This window comes from Hyaena hyaena, unplaced genomic scaffold, assembly GCF_003009895.1.
Source record: "Hyaena hyaena isolate Hyena2069 unplaced genomic scaffold, ASM300989v1 scaffold_38, whole genome shotgun sequence".
Taxonomy (NCBI): domain Eukaryota; kingdom Metazoa; phylum Chordata; class Mammalia; order Carnivora; family Hyaenidae; genus Hyaena; species Hyaena hyaena.
The window spans coordinates 2,407,407-2,424,225 of NW_024080670.1; the positions used below are offsets into that span (position 1 = coordinate 2,407,407).

The 16,819-nt window shown below is 61.7% G+C and overlaps 1 protein-coding gene across 2 annotated transcripts in view; it reads right to left on the bottom strand.

Annotated features, from left to right (window-relative positions):
* NCS1 (neuronal calcium sensor 1) overlaps positions 1–16,673 on the bottom strand; it is a 51,563-nt gene extending 34,890 nt beyond the window's left edge. For both annotated transcript variants that reach the window (XM_039229420.1, XM_039229421.1), the window contains exon 1: positions 16,555–16,673. In XM_039229420.1, the coding sequence (XP_039085351.1) occupies positions 16,555–16,618 (64 nt within the window). In that variant the 5' untranslated portion in view covers positions 16,619–16,673. The remainder of the gene's footprint in view (positions 1–16,554) is intronic.
* Positions 16,674–16,819: the final 146 nt, after the last annotated feature.

The window sequence follows — 16,819 nt, forward strand, 5'->3', positions numbered from 1 at the left end:
CCTCTCAAGTCTGTTTTCTCCTCTAATAAATGGGCTAAGAATGTTTACTCCAACTGGCTCGCGGGGGCGTGAAAGTGCTTGGTCCCTGGAAGAGTCCAGGGGCTCCCTGAAGGCACCCTCCCCAGAGCCCCTGAGGGCAGAGAGGGACCAGCACCCCCCAGGAGCAAAGTCGCAGGTAGCCACCAAAAGCAAGGTGTAGTTCAAATCTTATGTTCCATGGGCGCCTGGGAGGCTCAGTCAGTTAAGCATCTAACTGGGGCTCAGGTCGTGATCTCTTGGTTCATGACTTCGAGCCCCGTGTTGAGCTCTGTGCTGACAGCTCAGAGCCTGGAGCCTATTTCAGATTCTGTGTCTCCCTCTCTCTGCACCCCCCCACTCACGCTTGCACTGCCTCTCTCTCAAATAAATAAACATTTAAAAAAAACCCTTACTTTCCAGCTCAAATATTTCCACGAGTTTTGCCTTCTGCTCCATCATTTATAAATACTTTACCCTAAAAATAAAGTCATAAAATATATTTTTTTATTTTTATAGAAGTTAAATAACTCCCCTGCCCCCATATTGTCAAAACTGCAGAAAGATGTACTTTGTCTTGTGGCTTCCAGGTGCGAAAAGTCTCCATTTATTAGCATTTACGGCACGCCCACCTGCACTAAGCACCTGGCAGGTGTTAATCGCAATTGGTGCCCAGACGATGCTTTCAAACAAGAACTTCGTGGGGCGCCTGGGTGGCTTAGTCGGTTAAGCGTCCGACTTTCGCTTAGGTCATGATCTCATGGTTCCTGGGTTCGAGCCCCGCGTCGGGCTCTGTGCTGACTGCCAGCTCAGAGCCTGGAGCCTGTTTCAGTCTGTGACTCCCTCTCTCTCTGACCAACCCCCCCCTCCCCCCGCTCACGCTGGCTGTCTCTCTCTCCTAGAAATAAATAAAACATTTAAAAAAGAAAAAAAAAAAAAGAACTTCGTGTCTCCCTTCTACAGACCCGGAGACTGAGGCACAGAGAGGGAGGGCCATGTGCTTCAGGACCAAAGTCAGTCTGCAGCGAGGCTGGGACCAGAACCAGGGTCTGCGCAAGTCCCTACACTTGCTGGAGAAGTAGAGCATTTCAAACATCACACAAATGCATTCTGGGAGTCTCCTTTAATTCCTGCCTGACTCGTGAACTGCATCATCCGGTGCCCCTCAGAGAGCAAAGGGTGCTTGGGCTCACGTGTGGCGGATGGGCAGCCCTCGGCAGGCAAAGAGGAGGGGAGAGGGCTTTCCAGAGACGACACAGAGGGTGGGGAGTCCCCAACAAGAAGCCACATCTCGCCGGAACAAAGAACTGGCCAGAAGCAGCCAAGTTCTTTGACTTTATTATTTTTTTTCTTTTTATTGTTATTTTTTTGAGCGCAGGCTGGGAAGGGGCAGAGGGTGTCTTAGGCAGGCTCTGCACTCAGCCCAACGTGGGGCTCGTTCCCATGACGGATCCCACGTGCGTGGGATCATGACCTGAGTCCTAGGCAGCAGGAGGACCCCCCGCCCTGGGACTCCAAGCAGTCACGGGGCACAGAGAGGCACAGCCACACACCTGTCAGCCTGGCCGGGACCCACTGGAGGCCAGATGGGGCCTTGATCACAGTGCACTTGCTGGTGTCTCCTTCGGCCAAGGTGGGCGCCCACCTCCCCTGGCGTGCCCGGGGCCTCCCGTGTGGCTCCCCTGGTTACCAAGACCGGCCCCCAGCAGCACGCCCCCCAAGGTGGGGTCAGCCGTCCCTCCACAGGGCTGACTTGGCCGACCTCTGCCTTCCCACGTACCTCCCCTCCACCTTCTCTAGGTCCTCAGAGTTGCCTTACCCAGGGGCCCCCAGACCTGGAACACGCCGCTCCTTCTGCCTGAAACGCTCTCAGCATCCCCCGTAAACCAACCGCCCCAAAACTTCCTTGTGCCTTCTCAACTTCTCCCTCAGGGAGGGCCACCAAATTTAGCACACAGGAACACAGGCTGCCTAGTTAAAATTTAGATTTCAGATAAATAATGAAGAGTTGCTTAGGATGGCTGGCAACCCGACCCTCGGGGTTCAGCTGAAACATCACCTCTTCCAGGAAGCCCTCCCAGATCCCCCCCGACCTGGTAGCCTCCCACAGCATTGCAGAATGCCCCGTCTTGAGGTTTATCGTGGTTCCCCATCACACTCCGAATGCCAGGAAGGCCACAAACTCCATCCATCCAACCGCCCTGTGTCCTGCTGCCCACGGGACCCGGCATGAGACAGCCATTCCACAAAGGTGCTTGGCCCCTGAAGTGAAGGGTGGCAAGGTGGCCGGGGGATACCTGTGGCCAAACCCACCCCACACGGGCACCCAGGGGCCTCCGGCCGCTCTCTCCCGGCTGGCTGGGCCCCCTTCTCCGAGAGGCGCCCAGAACACCCCCAGCTCCGGAAAGCCAGGGCCAAGGAAACACAACCCAGGTAGGCGCAGCTTGCAGGCTCCTCTTCTGTTTTGACGGCCGCCGTTAGTTTTAATTAAGATCGTGTTCCGCTCCGGCCCAGCAAGGGCCTCCTCACTTCTGGAAATAATAACTGCCCCATGCGGCTGTGGGGGCTACGGAGCCACGGACGGGAGGCAGGACCCTGGGGGCCGGGGAGGGGGGCGGGGGGGGGGGGGACAGAGGCCCGGGCAGCACGGGCTTTGAGCTCTGTCGAGCCTCGTCTGCCCAGCACACACACCATATATTTTTGAACAGAAGGGAAGCATTCGCTTCCCCCCCCACAGCGCCGAAAATAGCCCCGTCTCCTGTCTTTGAACAGGAATCTCTCGCTTCCTAACAAAGAGATGGGGGGGGGGGGCTGGAAGGGGCGGCCATGGGGGCTGGCTGGACCCCTCCTCATCTCCGGGCCCCGGAAGGAGAGGGGGGCCCAGGTCCGCGCCAGGCCTGACTTCTCAGGGACGCCCCCGCTGCCCCCCGGACAGGGCAAGCCCCCCAGCCCCGGCCCAGGAGGCGGGAGGGGGCCAGACACGAACAGGCGGCGGAGACCCGAGGTGGACGAGGACTTCTGCTCACTTGTCAGCTAGTGCGTTTTCCTATTCGTTCATTCCTTGCGACAGACACGCGCCAGGCTCTGTTCTTTCCCGGAGCCCGGGGACGACGGTGACCCACACGCCCAGGCGAGCCCGTCCTCACGGTGCTCACAGCCGAGGGACAAGTGGATGAGCCGGAAGTGTCCTTGCCACCCGATCTGGGGAGGCCACTGGCCGGTCCCCGGGCACCTCGCGTAGAGGGGCCGCTGGGCGCCGGCTCGAGCTGAGCGTGGACCAGACAGAGGAAGGTCAGGCGGAAAGCGCCTCCGAGCCGCCCCCGGCCCCGGGCTCGGACCCTCGTTCGACCCGGCAGCGAGCTTACGAGAGGCATTCTCCCCTGTCCTGCGTGAGGCCGCCCGGGCTCAGAGGAAGGGGTGCGGGAGCTTGGGACACGCCAGGCCAATTATTTTCCCACTCATTCGGGCCACAAACCTGGGAAGGCGGATTGTCCTCATCTGCCCATTTTACAGGCAGAAGGAAGGAGGCTCAAGGCAAAAGCGCTTGGCCGAGGGTCCCAGCGCTCGCGAGAGGAGCTGGGGTTCGCACGCAGGCCTGGCCGTCCCCGAGCAGGAGCGCCTGGTACCACGCTGCGGACAAGCCGTCTCGGCTCCCGTCGCCCTCCCCCTGCACCCCCACCCCTCCCACCCCTGTTCCACAGAAGAGAAAGCAGAGAGAGCGAGGGTAGGAAGTCAGGGCTGGGAGGTGGCGAACGGGGGATGGGACGTGAAGCCGGCTCCGTCTGCCGCCAAATCCAGGGCTCTTTCTGGTTCCCGCAGAAGCTTCTTAGTTTAAAAAAAAAAAAAAGAGGCCACCTTCTGTCCCCAAAAGGCCAGAGCAGTGGGGGAGCTGGGGGAGGCTGGGGAGAGAGAGGCGCACTCTGAGCCCACTTCCAAGCTGAAAATCCAAGCCTGAAATTAAAAAAAGCACAGTGCTATTTCTGCTTGGGGTTAAGCATTCCTCAAAGCCACATTCCTGCCGCCCTCCTCCTTCCCCCCTGCAAGGGGATCTGGAGCACGGTGGCCTGGACGTCCGGGGGCCACGGCTGCCCTGCGCCCCTTCCTGGGCACCCCAACCTGGGCTCACGAGGCAGGCGTACCGCCCCCTAGGTGGCCCCGTCAGGATACCCTCGCGCTAAGGGTATCCATGCCCATTGCACGGCCCCCCTGAGGGCTGGAGCCAGGACCCCAGACCCCAGAGGCTGGACAGCCTCCTCCTGGTCTGATTTGCAGGTCGGGAGCACAGTCAAGTCCCGCCCTGGTCGGCGGAGGCCCAAGGCCACATGCGGACCAACGCTTCGAAGCCCGAAGCCTTACCCAGAGGTGTTCACAGGCCTGCCCTGTGCGTGGCTCCAGGCTGGGCACTGCACAAAAACAAGTCCACCGCACGTGTCCCAAGCTTCAAGGAGCTTGCCAGACCTCTGGCCTCTGAGGTCCCCCCAGAGCCTCACACTGCACCCATGGTCTCCTTTGTCCAACAGGCCTTTCTCGAGGTCCCTGGGCCATACCAGGCACCGGCAGGTCGGCCGGGGGCGCTCCAGGGGTACTACTGGGCTCCATGGCCTTTTGCTCGGGCTGCCTCCTGCTTCCCGGCCCCAGCCTGCAGCTTCCCCCAGAGCAGGGAGGGCGCTAACACTGTGCCGCGGACTCACTCCTGAGCTCAGGGGCTGGAGGGGAGCACAGCGCTGGGAAGACCCCAGGAGGTGAGCACAGGGGCTGGGAGGACCCCAGGAGGTGAGCACGGGGGCTGGGAGGGCTCCAGGAGGTGAGCACGGAGACTGAAAGGACTCCAGGAGGTGAGCACGGGAGCTGGGAGGACCCCAGGAGGTGAGCACGGGGGCTGGGAGGACCCCAGGAGGTGAGCACGGGGGCTGGGAGGACCCCAGGAGGTGAGCACGGGGGCTGGGTGGACCCCAGGAGGTGAGCACGGGGGCTGGGAGGACCCCAGGAGGTGAGCACGGGGGCTGGGAGGACCCCAGGAGGTGAGCACGGGGGCTGGGAGGACCCCAGGAGGTGAGCACGGGGGCTGGGAGGACCCCAGGAGGTGAGCACGGGGGCTGGGAGGACCCCAGGAGGTGAGCACGGGGGCTGGGAGGACCCCAGGAGGTGAGCACGGGGGCTGGGAGGACCCCAGGAGGTGAGCACGGGGGCTGGGAGGACCCCAGGAGGTGAGCACGGGGGCTGGGAGGACCCCAGGAGGTGAGCACGGGGGCTGGGAGGACCCCAGGAGGTGAGCACGGGGGCTGGGAGGACCCCAGGAGGTGAGCACGGGGGCTGGGAGGACCCCAGGAGGTGAGCACGGGGGCTGGGAGGACCCCAGGAGGTGAGCACGGGGGCTGGGAGGACCCCAGGAGGTGAGCACGGGGGCTGGGAGGACCCCAGGAGGTGAGCACGGGGGCTGGGAGGACCCCAGGAGGTGAGCACGGGGGCTGGGAGGACCCCAGGAGGTGAGCACGGGGGCTGGGAGGACCCCAGGAGGTGAGCACGGGGGCTGGGAGGACCCCAGGAGGTGAGCACGGGGGCTGGGAGGACCCCAGGAGGTGAGCACGGGGGCTGGGAGGACCCCAGGAGGTGAGCACGGGGGCTGGGAGGACCCCAGGAGGTGAGCACGGGGGCTGGGAGGACCCCAGGAGGTGAGCACGGGGGCTGGGAGGACCCCAGGAGGTGGGCACGGGGGCTGGGAGGACCCCAGGAGGTGAGCACGGGGGCTGGGAGGACCCCAGGAGGTGAGCACGGGGGCTGGGAGGACCCCAGGAGGTGAGCACGGGGGCTGGGAGGACCCCAGGAGGTGGGCACGGGGGCTGGGAGGACCCCAGGAGGTGAGCACGGGGGCTGGGAGGACCCCAGGAGGTGAGCACGGGGGCTGGGAGGACCCCAGGAGGTGAGCACGGGGGCTGGGAGGACCCCAGGAGGTGAGCACGGGGGCTGGGAGGACCCCAGGAGGTGAGCACGGGGGCTGGGAGGACCCCAGGAGGTGGGCACGGGGGCTGGGAGGACCCCAGGAGGTGAGCACGGGGGCTGGGAGGACCCCAGGAGGTGAGCACGGGGGCTGGGAGGACCCCAGGAGGTGAGCACGGGGGCTGGGAGGACCCCAGGAGGTGGGCACGGGGGCTGGGAGGACCCCAGGAGGTGAGCACGGGGGCTGGGAGGACCCCAGGAGGTGAGCACGGGGGCTGGGAGGACCCCAGGAGGTGAGCACGGGGGCTGGGAGGACCCCAGGAGGTGAGCACGGGGGCTGGGAGGACCCCAGGAGGTGGGCACGGGGACTGGGAGGACCCCAGGAGGTGGGCACGGGGGCTGGGAGGGCTCCAGGAGGTGAGCACGGGGACTGAGAGGACTCCAGGTGGGCACGGGCGCTGGGAGGACCTCAGGAGGTGAGCTCGGGGGCTGGGAGGACCCCAGGAGGTGGGCACGGGGACTGGGAGGACCCCAGGAGGTGAGCACGGGGGCTGGGAGGACCCCAGGAGGTGGGCATGGGGGCTGGGAGGACCCCAGAAGGTGAGCACGGGGACTGATAGGACTCCAGGTGAGCACGGGGGCTGGGAGGACCCCAGGAGGTGAGCACGGGGGCTGAGAGGACTCCAGGTGAGCACGGGGGCTGGGAGGACCCCAGGAGGAGAGCACGGGGATGGGAGGACCCCAGGAGGTGAGCACGGGGGCTGGGAGGACCCCAGGAGGTGGGCACGGGGGCAGGGAGGACCCCAGGAGGTGAGCACGGAGATGGGAGGACCCCAGGAGGTGAGCACGGGGGCTGGGAGGGCTCCTGGAGGGGAGCATTGAGTCTTGGCACCTAGTGAGCCCCAGAGCCTCCACCGCGATGGGCAGAGGCTGAGAAAGAAGCCCGACGCCCAGAGGAAGCCAAGGCCAAGGCTGCCCCGAATCCTTTGCAGGAGGCACCATCCTGTGGAACCAGTAGGGCCGTGTGTGAGTTGGAAGCAGAGGACCCTACCCGCCCTGGCCCAGGAACCTGGGGTGCCCGGCCAGCATCTGATGTCCAACAGCTGCTTGAATGCCTCTAGTGCTGGGGTGCTCACTACCCTCCTCAGGAGCTCTAGGGTCATCAGGCTCACAGAGACTGGGTGGGGGGGCGGTCAGTGCTTTGCCAGACACAGAGCGGAGCCTGAGCCCCAATCTGACCACTGGCTGGCCGGGAGGCCTTGGGCCTGCGTCTGAATCTGCCCGGGGCCTCTCTTTCTTCACGTGTGAAATGAGCACAACAGTCCCTACTCCCAGGATCTCACAAGTGGGTAAATCTGTACCCCGAGTGCTCACCCCCCCCACCCCCCGCTGCTCCAGAACATCTAGGGATCCAAGGGGCAGCCAGGCAGCGGGATCCTGGGGCTGCGCTGGACCGATCGGCTTCTGACTCCGGTTCCCGGCCTGGCTGTGCCTCCTGAGCCCAGCGCCCCCAGCCGCCATGCACACCCGCATTTACAACCTGCGCAGAGCTGCCCTGACGCACACCGGCGGGCACCCGCGCAGGCACAGACATGCCGGCTCACCCACTCCTGACACGCGCCGCGACCCCGTCACTCACACCCAGAGCACGCCCACGTGGACCAGGGCTCGCGCATGTGATCCCAGCCCCCGCCCCGCCGCACGCCCACCCCCAGCGCCCACACTTGCTCACGATCCCCCGGGCCCACACATGCGGCAGCTTCTCGGCGCCGCCGCCCACAGGGGCCCATACTCAGCCCAGGATGGGGTGCCACCTGCCGCGCTTACCGCATGGGTGGCAAGGACCCCTGCCCGCAACTCCTGGGAGGAGCTGGTGATAGGCATGTGGGAACCCTGAGCGGGGCCCCCTCACACGACGGACCAGAGATGGGATCCCTGCTGGTTACGGATTCTCCCTCATCGCTGATGAGCCACCAAACTCATGTCTCTGCTAGTCCTAACCTCACCCACCACAGACCCCATTCACAGATGAGAAAACCAAGGCACAAGAAACTAAGAACTGTGCCTGTGGGGGCGCCTGGGTGGCTCAGTTGCTTAAGGGTCCAACTTCGGCTCAGGTCATGATCTCGTGGTCCATGGGTTCGAGCCCCGTGTTGGGCTCTGTGCTAACAGCTCGGAGTCCGGAGCCTGTTTCAGCTTCTGTGTCTCCCTCTCTCTCTGCCCCTCCCCAGCTTGTGCTCTGTCTCTCTCTGTGTCAAAAACACATAAACGTTAAAAAAAAAAAAAAAACTGGGGTAGGGGGGTGCCTGGGGGACTCAGTCAGTTGGTCTCTGTGCTGACAGCTCGGAGCCTGGAGCCTGCTTCAGCTTCTGTGTCTTCCTCTCTGCTCCTCCCCTGCTCACTCTGTCTCTCAATAAATAAACATTTAAAAAAATTTTTAAAAAGAACTGTGCCTGTGGCCCAGACAGCCTATTACAGCAGGTCAGCGGACACGGGAGCCCGGGCATGCGCTGTCCGGGGCCCCAGGGTAGCTGCCCCACACCGGTCTCACCAGCTGGCAATCTGAACATGGCACAGAAGGGGAAACTGAGTCCCAGGGGGCACAGTCACTGTCCGGGCTCTGCTGGTTCTGGGACGGGGACGGGAGCCCAGGCAGGTGCCTCTCTGGCCCTCCAAGGCCACGTCCATGCAGGGATCTAAGGGCCAGCATTGCAGAGCCGTCTTCCCTCCCCCACTCAGCAAGCCAGGGGCCCAATCCAGAACGATCCTGCCACCAGCCAGCAAGGCCAAATACAGAGGCCACTCTTTGCCACTCACTCCCAATTCAGCAGAGGGCTTGTGACGGCCCAGGGGAGAGGCCAAGGGCTGCCGTTCCCTGCCACCAACAGCTAAGCAGCCTCTTTCCCGTGACAGTTACTTACTGAGCACTTACTACATGCCGCCCCCTGTGTCCGCCTGTTGGGGAACAGGGCTGTCCCCACGTCACACACCACCCAGACACCCAGAACCCAGAGGGGTCAGGGGTCTGAACAGTCACAGCCAGGAGAAAGCACACTGCCCCGCAAGCTAAGGGGACACTGCCATCCTGCCTTCAGCCGCGAATCTGACCCCAATTTCAAGTTACCTGGAAACTTGGCACATTAATTCATGACGTTCTTGGCCCTGGTAAGTAGACCACACCCAGGCCACGCAAAGTATTTCATCTCACGATGCCAGTACAAAGGATGCTCTTTTTAATTGAGGCTGGCTTTTTCCTTACCTCAGAGTAAGAGATATTTAGGGCAAGACGAACCGTATCAGAAAAAAGCAAGCCATCGCCATCTCAGCCCCGACAGCCACCCCATCGTGGTTCCATGGGAAGCACCCCCAGCAAGAGCCAGGCGTCCTGGGTCCCCGCCTGGCATTTGCCACATAACCTTGGGACAGACATGTCGCCTCTCTGAGACTCAGGTTTTCCGTTTGTAAAATAAGGGCATGGGACTACGTGACTCCAGAGTGTCCGCTGGCCCAATGATTCTAGAATTCCATTTCACAGGAATCGGGGGCACCTGGGTGGCTCGGTGGGTTAAGCACCCGACTTTGGGTCCGGTCGTGATGTCACAGTTCTTGAGTTCGAGCCTTGAGTCGGGCTCTGTGCGGTCAGAGCCCGCTTTGGACCCTCTGTCCCCCTCTTTCTCTCTGCCCCTCCCCTGCTCGTGCGCTCTCTCTCTCTCTCTCTCAGAAATAAACATTAAAAAAAAGTAACAGTAATCAAAGGAATGAATATTGAAACAGCGAGCTACTCTTTTCTTCCCCACAAAAATCAACAATCGTGGAGAAAAGCAGTAAGACTCAGGGCTGGCAAGAATGCAAGCAAACAGGCGCTCTCTCACCCATGCTTCCTGCGAATGTCGATTAGAACATACTTTCCGGGGAGGGATTTAACAATTTTTCTATCAAAAGCCTTTTAAGATGCCCCCAGGCTGTAACTCCACAGCTTCATTTGGGGGGATTTACCTTCAAGAAGAGAAAGGTGCGAAAATTTACTGCAATGCCGTTCTTACAAAGATTTAGTACAAAAATGTTCGTCACAGCACTGTTGGTGTTGGCAAAAGAGAAAAGAAAGAAAGAGAGAGAAAGAAAGGGAGAGAGAGAAAGAAAGGGAGAGAGAGAAAGAAAGAGAGAAAGAAATTAAGAAAGCAACCTGTCTAATGGCAAGACATCAAATGAAATGCTTCGTTCATATGTAAGCCACTAAAAAATAATGTTTTAGGGGGACACCAGGGTGCTTCAGTCAGTTAAGGGACTCGGTTTCGGTTCAGGTCATGATTTCACGGTTCGTGTGTTCAAGCCCCGCATCGGACTCCAAGAGGAGTCTGGTTGAGATTCTCTCTCTCTGACACTCCCTGCTTGGCTGCACCCTCTTTCAAAATAAATAAATAAAATTTTAAAAAATGTTTAATCATGTTTTAAAAGAATAATGATGCGAGCAAACATTCACAATTTGCAGGTTTAAAAAAGTTAGAAAATAGGGGGGCCTGGGGCACTCAGTCGGTTAAGTGTCCGACTTCAGCTCAGGTCGTGGTCTCGTGGTTCATGGGTTCGAGCCCCGCGTCAGGCTCCGTGCTGACAGCTGGGAGCCTGGAGCCTGCTTCGGATTCTGTGTCTCCCTCTCTCTCTGCCCCTCCCCTGCTCGCACTCTGTGTCTCTCTCTCTCAAAAATAAACATTAAAAAAATTTTTTAATTAAAAATAAAAATAAAATTAAAAAGTTGGAAAATAAAAAGTAGGTAATCCGAAATTTACAAGGTAATGACACTCACGTACCAAGTTCCTGTTGAGTCTGCCTTCTAGATGATACCCAGGATCTGTCCTTCACGGCATCCCCACTGATACCCAGTTCAGCACCATGACCACCCCTCCACCAAGGCTGATGACCCCCAATCCATTCTCAAACTAGAGATAAGGATGCTCTCGAAACCCACGTCTACCTTTCTGCACCACCTCCTTCCACGGCCGCCCAGCCCGTCTCAGAAAAGGTGCAAATCCCTTCCCATGGCCTTTTGGGGCCCTTGGTCAGGAATGACGTGAGCCTGGCCCGCCAGCCGCTGCACTGCCCTCTGCCCGCCACCTACCCAGAGGGGCAGAGGCCGGGCTATAGGGACAGAGGAAGCTGGGTCTGACCCCAAGGCGGCGGCCAGAATCTCTGGGGTGGGGTGGAGACAGAAGGAGCCAGAGGAGACAGAAAGAGCCAGAACAGGTGTGAGGAAAAGGCCTGGGCTCTGTGACCCCCGGCAAGTCCCTCCCCTTCTCCGGTCTCTTCTGCTTCTCTCTGCACAGCAAGGGGGCAGGCTGCAGACCCCCTCGGCACATCCTGCTCTAGAAGACAGGGGACATGTATCCTGGGACCGAGTGTCACCAGAAGTTTAAAGGGTCCCCTCAGAACCAGGTGCTGGGCTAAACCCGTCACGTGCCCGAGAATCCAGCTCTGGGGCCTCTGAGATGCCCATCTTCCCCAGGAGGAAAGTAAAGTTCTGGAAGAAAGCCCGCAGAGTCAGGAGCTGGAACACCCACACATCGGGCCCCAGAGTGCTTCTACCCCCCCTCCCCCCACCCCCCGAGGCCCTGCTGTCACACAGCGCCCCTTCCCTTTCCGGCCCACCCACTCTGGACCTCAACACACCCTCCCATTCGGACCCATGGAGTCACGTGAGCAGGTATTATGGGCTGGGCAAGGTGGTGCTCAGAGAGGGTAAGTGATTTGCCCAAGGTCACAGAGCCCGGCTGAGGACCCAGCTCCCTTGTCCAGGACACTGAGTTCTTTCCTAAAAGCAAACTTGGTTGTTTGTTTGTTTGTTTTGCCCAGATGCCCGCCCTGGTGTAAAGGCTCTGATCTCAGTTCCTCTTCCGGCCGCAGTGTCTTCCCTTTGGTAGAGAGAGGGAGCGAGGCCTCACTCTCTTGCACCCAGGACGCACAGGGATTGCAGAAGCCGCCTCCCCACTCTGGGCCTTCCCTCTCCTGGGCTGTGGGGCCCTTCACACCCCACCTCCCCTGTTTGTCCCGAACTGGGTACCGGATCCCGCCCCCGCCCACGGCAATGCCTTGCCCCCTCTAGCTGAGCAGCACCGAGTGGCGGGAGTGAGCATCAGAGAACATTCCTTATCTTCCACGAAGGGACGCTTCCCAAAGCCAGGGAGTCATGGTGACACCCAGCATCTCGTAAACCCCAGGCTCCTCACTGTGAACGAGGGTCCCCTTCTCTGCTCCAGGCGGCAGAGGCTTTAGCGGCTGGCTCCCCCGCCTCCCATTTGGACGCCCCTCCCCTCCGCAAGCTGCCGCGTGCCGGGCACCATTCTGGGCATCAGAATAAAGGCTGCGGAGACTCAAGGTTGGCGAGCAAGGTCAAGGCTGAGGTTGGGCTGACCAAGAGCGACAAGGAGCAGGTGACCTCCTCCGGGTCCCGGGCAGAGGGTCCCCGGGGAGGGCCGTGAGCACCACGGGAACAGGCTAAGGGAGGCAGGGTGGGGGTGTCTGCCTCCTGGGGGTGGAGAGCTGCCCGGCTTGGGCCCGGAAGCCTTTAACCCAACGCGGCTCCGACCACAACACACGACTCGAGCCCCGTAAGCCCGGCATTGGGGGCCACCCGGCTGGTTTCCATCCGAAGGCAGGAATCACATCTCTCTCTGCGTTTCAGTGTCCGCGCCCAGCACGCAGGGAGCGCCCCGGGAACGGCAGGGCCAGGCAGCCCGAGAGTTAATAAGCGGGGGTGTGGCAAGACCACCACCGGGAAAACGGGAACCTGCCGAGATGCGGGAGCACGCAGACCCCCCCTCCAGGCCTCCCGCGTGTCAGGCACCGAGTCCAGGGCCGAGGGAGGGTTCCTCTGTGGAGAGATGAACTTTGCCCACAAGATGTATTTCAGACCAATTCAAGACGAAGCTGAATTACATCAGCAAAACCCCAGTGACTGCTCTCGTACATCCTTGACAATTGCCATCGCACATTAAGGAGGACGCTGTACACCACAGGCCATGTCTTAGGCTCTCAGGGAATGATCCTGGCGACCCCTTACGGCCCCTTGGGAGCCAAGGACCACGAGTGGACCCATTTTGCAGATAAGAAAACTGAGGTTCAGTTCGGAGAGGGGCTGGCCTGTCCCTGGCACACAGAGGTGACGACGGCCCACCAACGAGCTGGGAGAAAGCGGGCCAGACCTCCCAGAAACTGGGCTGCCGGCTGCCTACTGTCCTGGGCAGGGGCCCCCCCCACCATCACCCGTGTTGAGCTTCCTGCTGCTTCCAGATACGCGCTCTGCCAGGAAGAGTGAAGACTGGATTCCGGGACACGATGATTTACAAAATCTTATCTGCAGAGGCGGAAAAAACCTCTTCTGCAGTGCTCAGCCTGAAAGACGGAGGGTTTCAGCTAGGCTGAATCCAGATGTGTTCGCAGGTCTTCTCCGGCTTCTGCGCACACTCGCACACACGCGAGCGAGTGCACACACACACACACAAACACACCCCACCGGGACAGTCCTTCCCTCCAGGCGCCGAGGCCAGCTGTGGTATCCGGAGGTGGCCCAGGACACCAGGTGATGTTTACATGTGCCGGGACCCCCAGAACCAGTACAGGTCTGCGTCTTCCACTGGGGCTCCTGGGAGCCAATATCTGCACGACAAACGCCCCTTCAGGATGCAAGGCCCTGGCCCAGGCCCAGACCTTAAGCATGAGAATGGCTGAGAGCGAGGCAACCTGGTACTTGGTATTTAACAGGCTCTCCAGGAGACTTTGACATTTGACGGCCCTTGCTAAGCACTCCTCTCTTGACCCCACACACAGAACCCCCACCCCCCCACCCCCAGACAAAGAGCAGATGGCTCCCGTCCCCATCAGAAGGAAGCCCATCTGGGGCCTTAGAACAAACGGGAAGCTTTTTCTGCTTTTCCTGCCAGGAACCTTTTCATCAGCGAGTATCTGTAGACCTACTAAGCGCCAGCACAGGCAAGCATCAGCCAGACAGGAAGCCAGGGAACCCACCACCAGCTCCCCCAGCCCACACCTAATCAGGGCGCTACCGAGGAAAGTTCTCGGCTCGCTCTCTCGGATCAAAACTGTTCCACGTCTCCAAAGGCCTTTAAAAATAGCCCAGGCCAGCGCAGAAGCACCCGGCCCCTTCCTAACAAAGCCCTGTTGACTCAACTTCTCCCAAAGGTGACAGACGTCCCCGGGGGGGGGGGGTGGACAAAATGACTGCCCCACACCTCCTTCCCATCCACAGTCCACTGACAGTGGTACCTGGGCAGGGACCCACGGAAAAAGTCCCCTCTGGACATCTCAGCATGAGCCATGAGGTCTTTCAAGGGGCGTAACTTTGGACACAGACTGGAGTCTGAGTCCTGCCACCACCCAGTGCCTGGCCATGGGTCCCACGCACACGACTTCACCTCTCCAAGCCTCTTAGTTTCCTTATCAGCAAAGGAGGTTGGTCACAGGGGCACCCAAGGGGGCTCAGTCGGCGGCGGGGCATCTGACTCCGACTCAGGTCATGATCTCGCAGGTTCGTGGGTTCGAGCCACGCATCGGGCTCTGTGCTGACGTCTAGCTCGGAGCCTGGAGCCTGTTTCGGATTCTGTGTCTCCCTATCTCTCTCTGCTCCTTCCCTGCTCCCACTCTGTCTCCTTCTCATAAATAAATAAATATTAAAAAAAAAAAAAGAAAAGAGGCTGGTAACCAAGCCCACCATATGGAGGCCAGTTGAGGACCCTACAAGCTGGTGATGCAGAGGCTGGCATATCATGTGCTCCGTAGTGGGCAACCTGGCTTCATTCAGCTCACAGGTCATTCACCACGACGGGGACGCCCGGGTACAACCCAGGCCCACCATCCTGGCAAAGCCCGCCCGAGGTGCCCCCTGCCTCCCGGAGCACCGGAGCCCGGGACGTCCCAGCCGCCGCCTGCCTGCGGGCACATCCGCACAGAGCCTGAGGGAAGGCCCAGCAAATCTCACAAAACAGTAGCCAAACACGGAAGCCTCCCACCCACCCCCAGCACCCCAGGAAAGACGGCAAGAGCAGTAAGGGCCGGAGTCTGGGTCCTCAGAGCTCCCACGCTTCAGGGAGAAGCCACCAGGATGCGAGCTCCTTGCTGGAGAATTCCACTGGAGAAGGACCACCCGCTCTCGGCAGACTGGCGAGGAAAGCCCCCCTTTGTTACAGGCACACGGGGCAAGGGGGCATGGAGCTGAAGCGTGGGCTCGGCCAGACCTGCAAACGTGCCCAGAAGACGGATGGAGGGGGGAGGGGGGCCGAGGTTGTGCAATGCACCACCAGGAGCTGCCTCCCAGGCCTCCGTCAACGCAGGAGGCTGGCAGTCACTCTGCTGCCTCCTGAAAGACTGCAGAGGGGCTAGACCCTCGCGGCCGGAGCCCAGGTCCTGGCTCTGAATTGCAACCCACACCCAGGGCCAGGGCCCCCTTCCAAGTCAGACACCCAGGCAGAAGCCCTTGCAGGCCACGGACTGGTCCTTCACCCTGTCGCCAAAATAAAAGAGTCGGGGGTCAGGACCTGGGGCCATTAACCCCTGGCAAGCTGGGGTGTCCCCCAAGAGGGCTGCGGAGCAGGGAGACAGCTGTAATGGAGAAACTGAAGATCCCGGGGCACAGGACAGTTGTGAAGTTGGGCCATGTGGAGAGCCACATCCCCATAGCTCTAGAGAAGTCCGAAATTGGCAGACAGGAGGGTCTCAGGGACGCCTGGAATGGTTACCTGTTGAGATCGCCCAGATCACCCCCCCACTCTCCGACTGTATAAACCCATTTCCCAGAGTGGCAGACAGGGGATAAAAAGGGCGAGGTGGGATCAGGGCCAGGGGAGAATTCACCCTGTAAATCCCGCAGCGACAGGGCGACCAAGACCCCGCGCCGCCGCCTCGAGCTCTCTGACAAGTCTCGCCCCCCACCCACCCCAACACACACGATCCGGGCCAGGGAGGGGGCGACAGGCCAACCTCGCAGCCGCAGCACCAGCACCAGCGGCAGTGGCATCGTGATGCATGAATCACCCACCCCGCTGCGCCCATGCCAGTCGGATCCGCGCAGCCCGAGCCACCGCGCAATCGGGAGCCCCCTCCCCGACCACCGCCCCTCGCCCTGGCACACACCCCCCCTCCCCGACTCCTTCGGACAGCTCTTCAGAGAGGGGGCCGCGGGTGGGCTGGAGCCGGCCCTCCCGGCCGGGGGGGGGGGGTGGGGAGGGGGGGGGGGGGGCTTCGGACAGCTCTTCAGAGAGGGGGCCGCGGGTGGGCTGGAGCCGGCCCTCCCGGCCGGGGGGGGGGGTTGGAAGTGGGGGGTTGGAGGGAGGGAGGCGGGGGGAGGGGTGCCCTAGAACAATAGGGCCAGGTGTGGGGCCGGGGTGGGGGGGGCGCGGCCGGGGGCTACGGAGGGGCTCCGCTCCCGGGCCGGGCGGGAAGGGGCCGGGGGAGGGGTGCGGCGGGCGCGCCCGGAGGAGGGCCCAGGGGTCGGAGGAGAGGAGAAGGGGGGAGGCTGCCGGCCGCGGGGGGAGGGGCGCGAGGGGGCGGAGGCGGCGCCGCGGAGCGCGGGGCGGGGGTCCGAGCGCGCGCACTCACAGTAGGTCTTCCTGGTCAGCTCCTCCACAACTTCGGGCTTCAACTTGCTGTTGGATTTCCCCATCCTCGGCGGCCGCGGCCCCCCGCCCCCCGGCCGGACCCCGTCGGGGCGGCCGGCGGGAGCGGCTCGGCCGGCGCGGGCGGCGGGCGGGGCGCGCGCGGAGGGCCGGCGGGCCGGGGCCGGGGCCGCGCCTTTGTCTGCGCCGGGCCCGCGCGGGGCCCGGGCGCGGGGCTCCGGCGCGGCTGGCGGCGCCTCGGCCCCCTG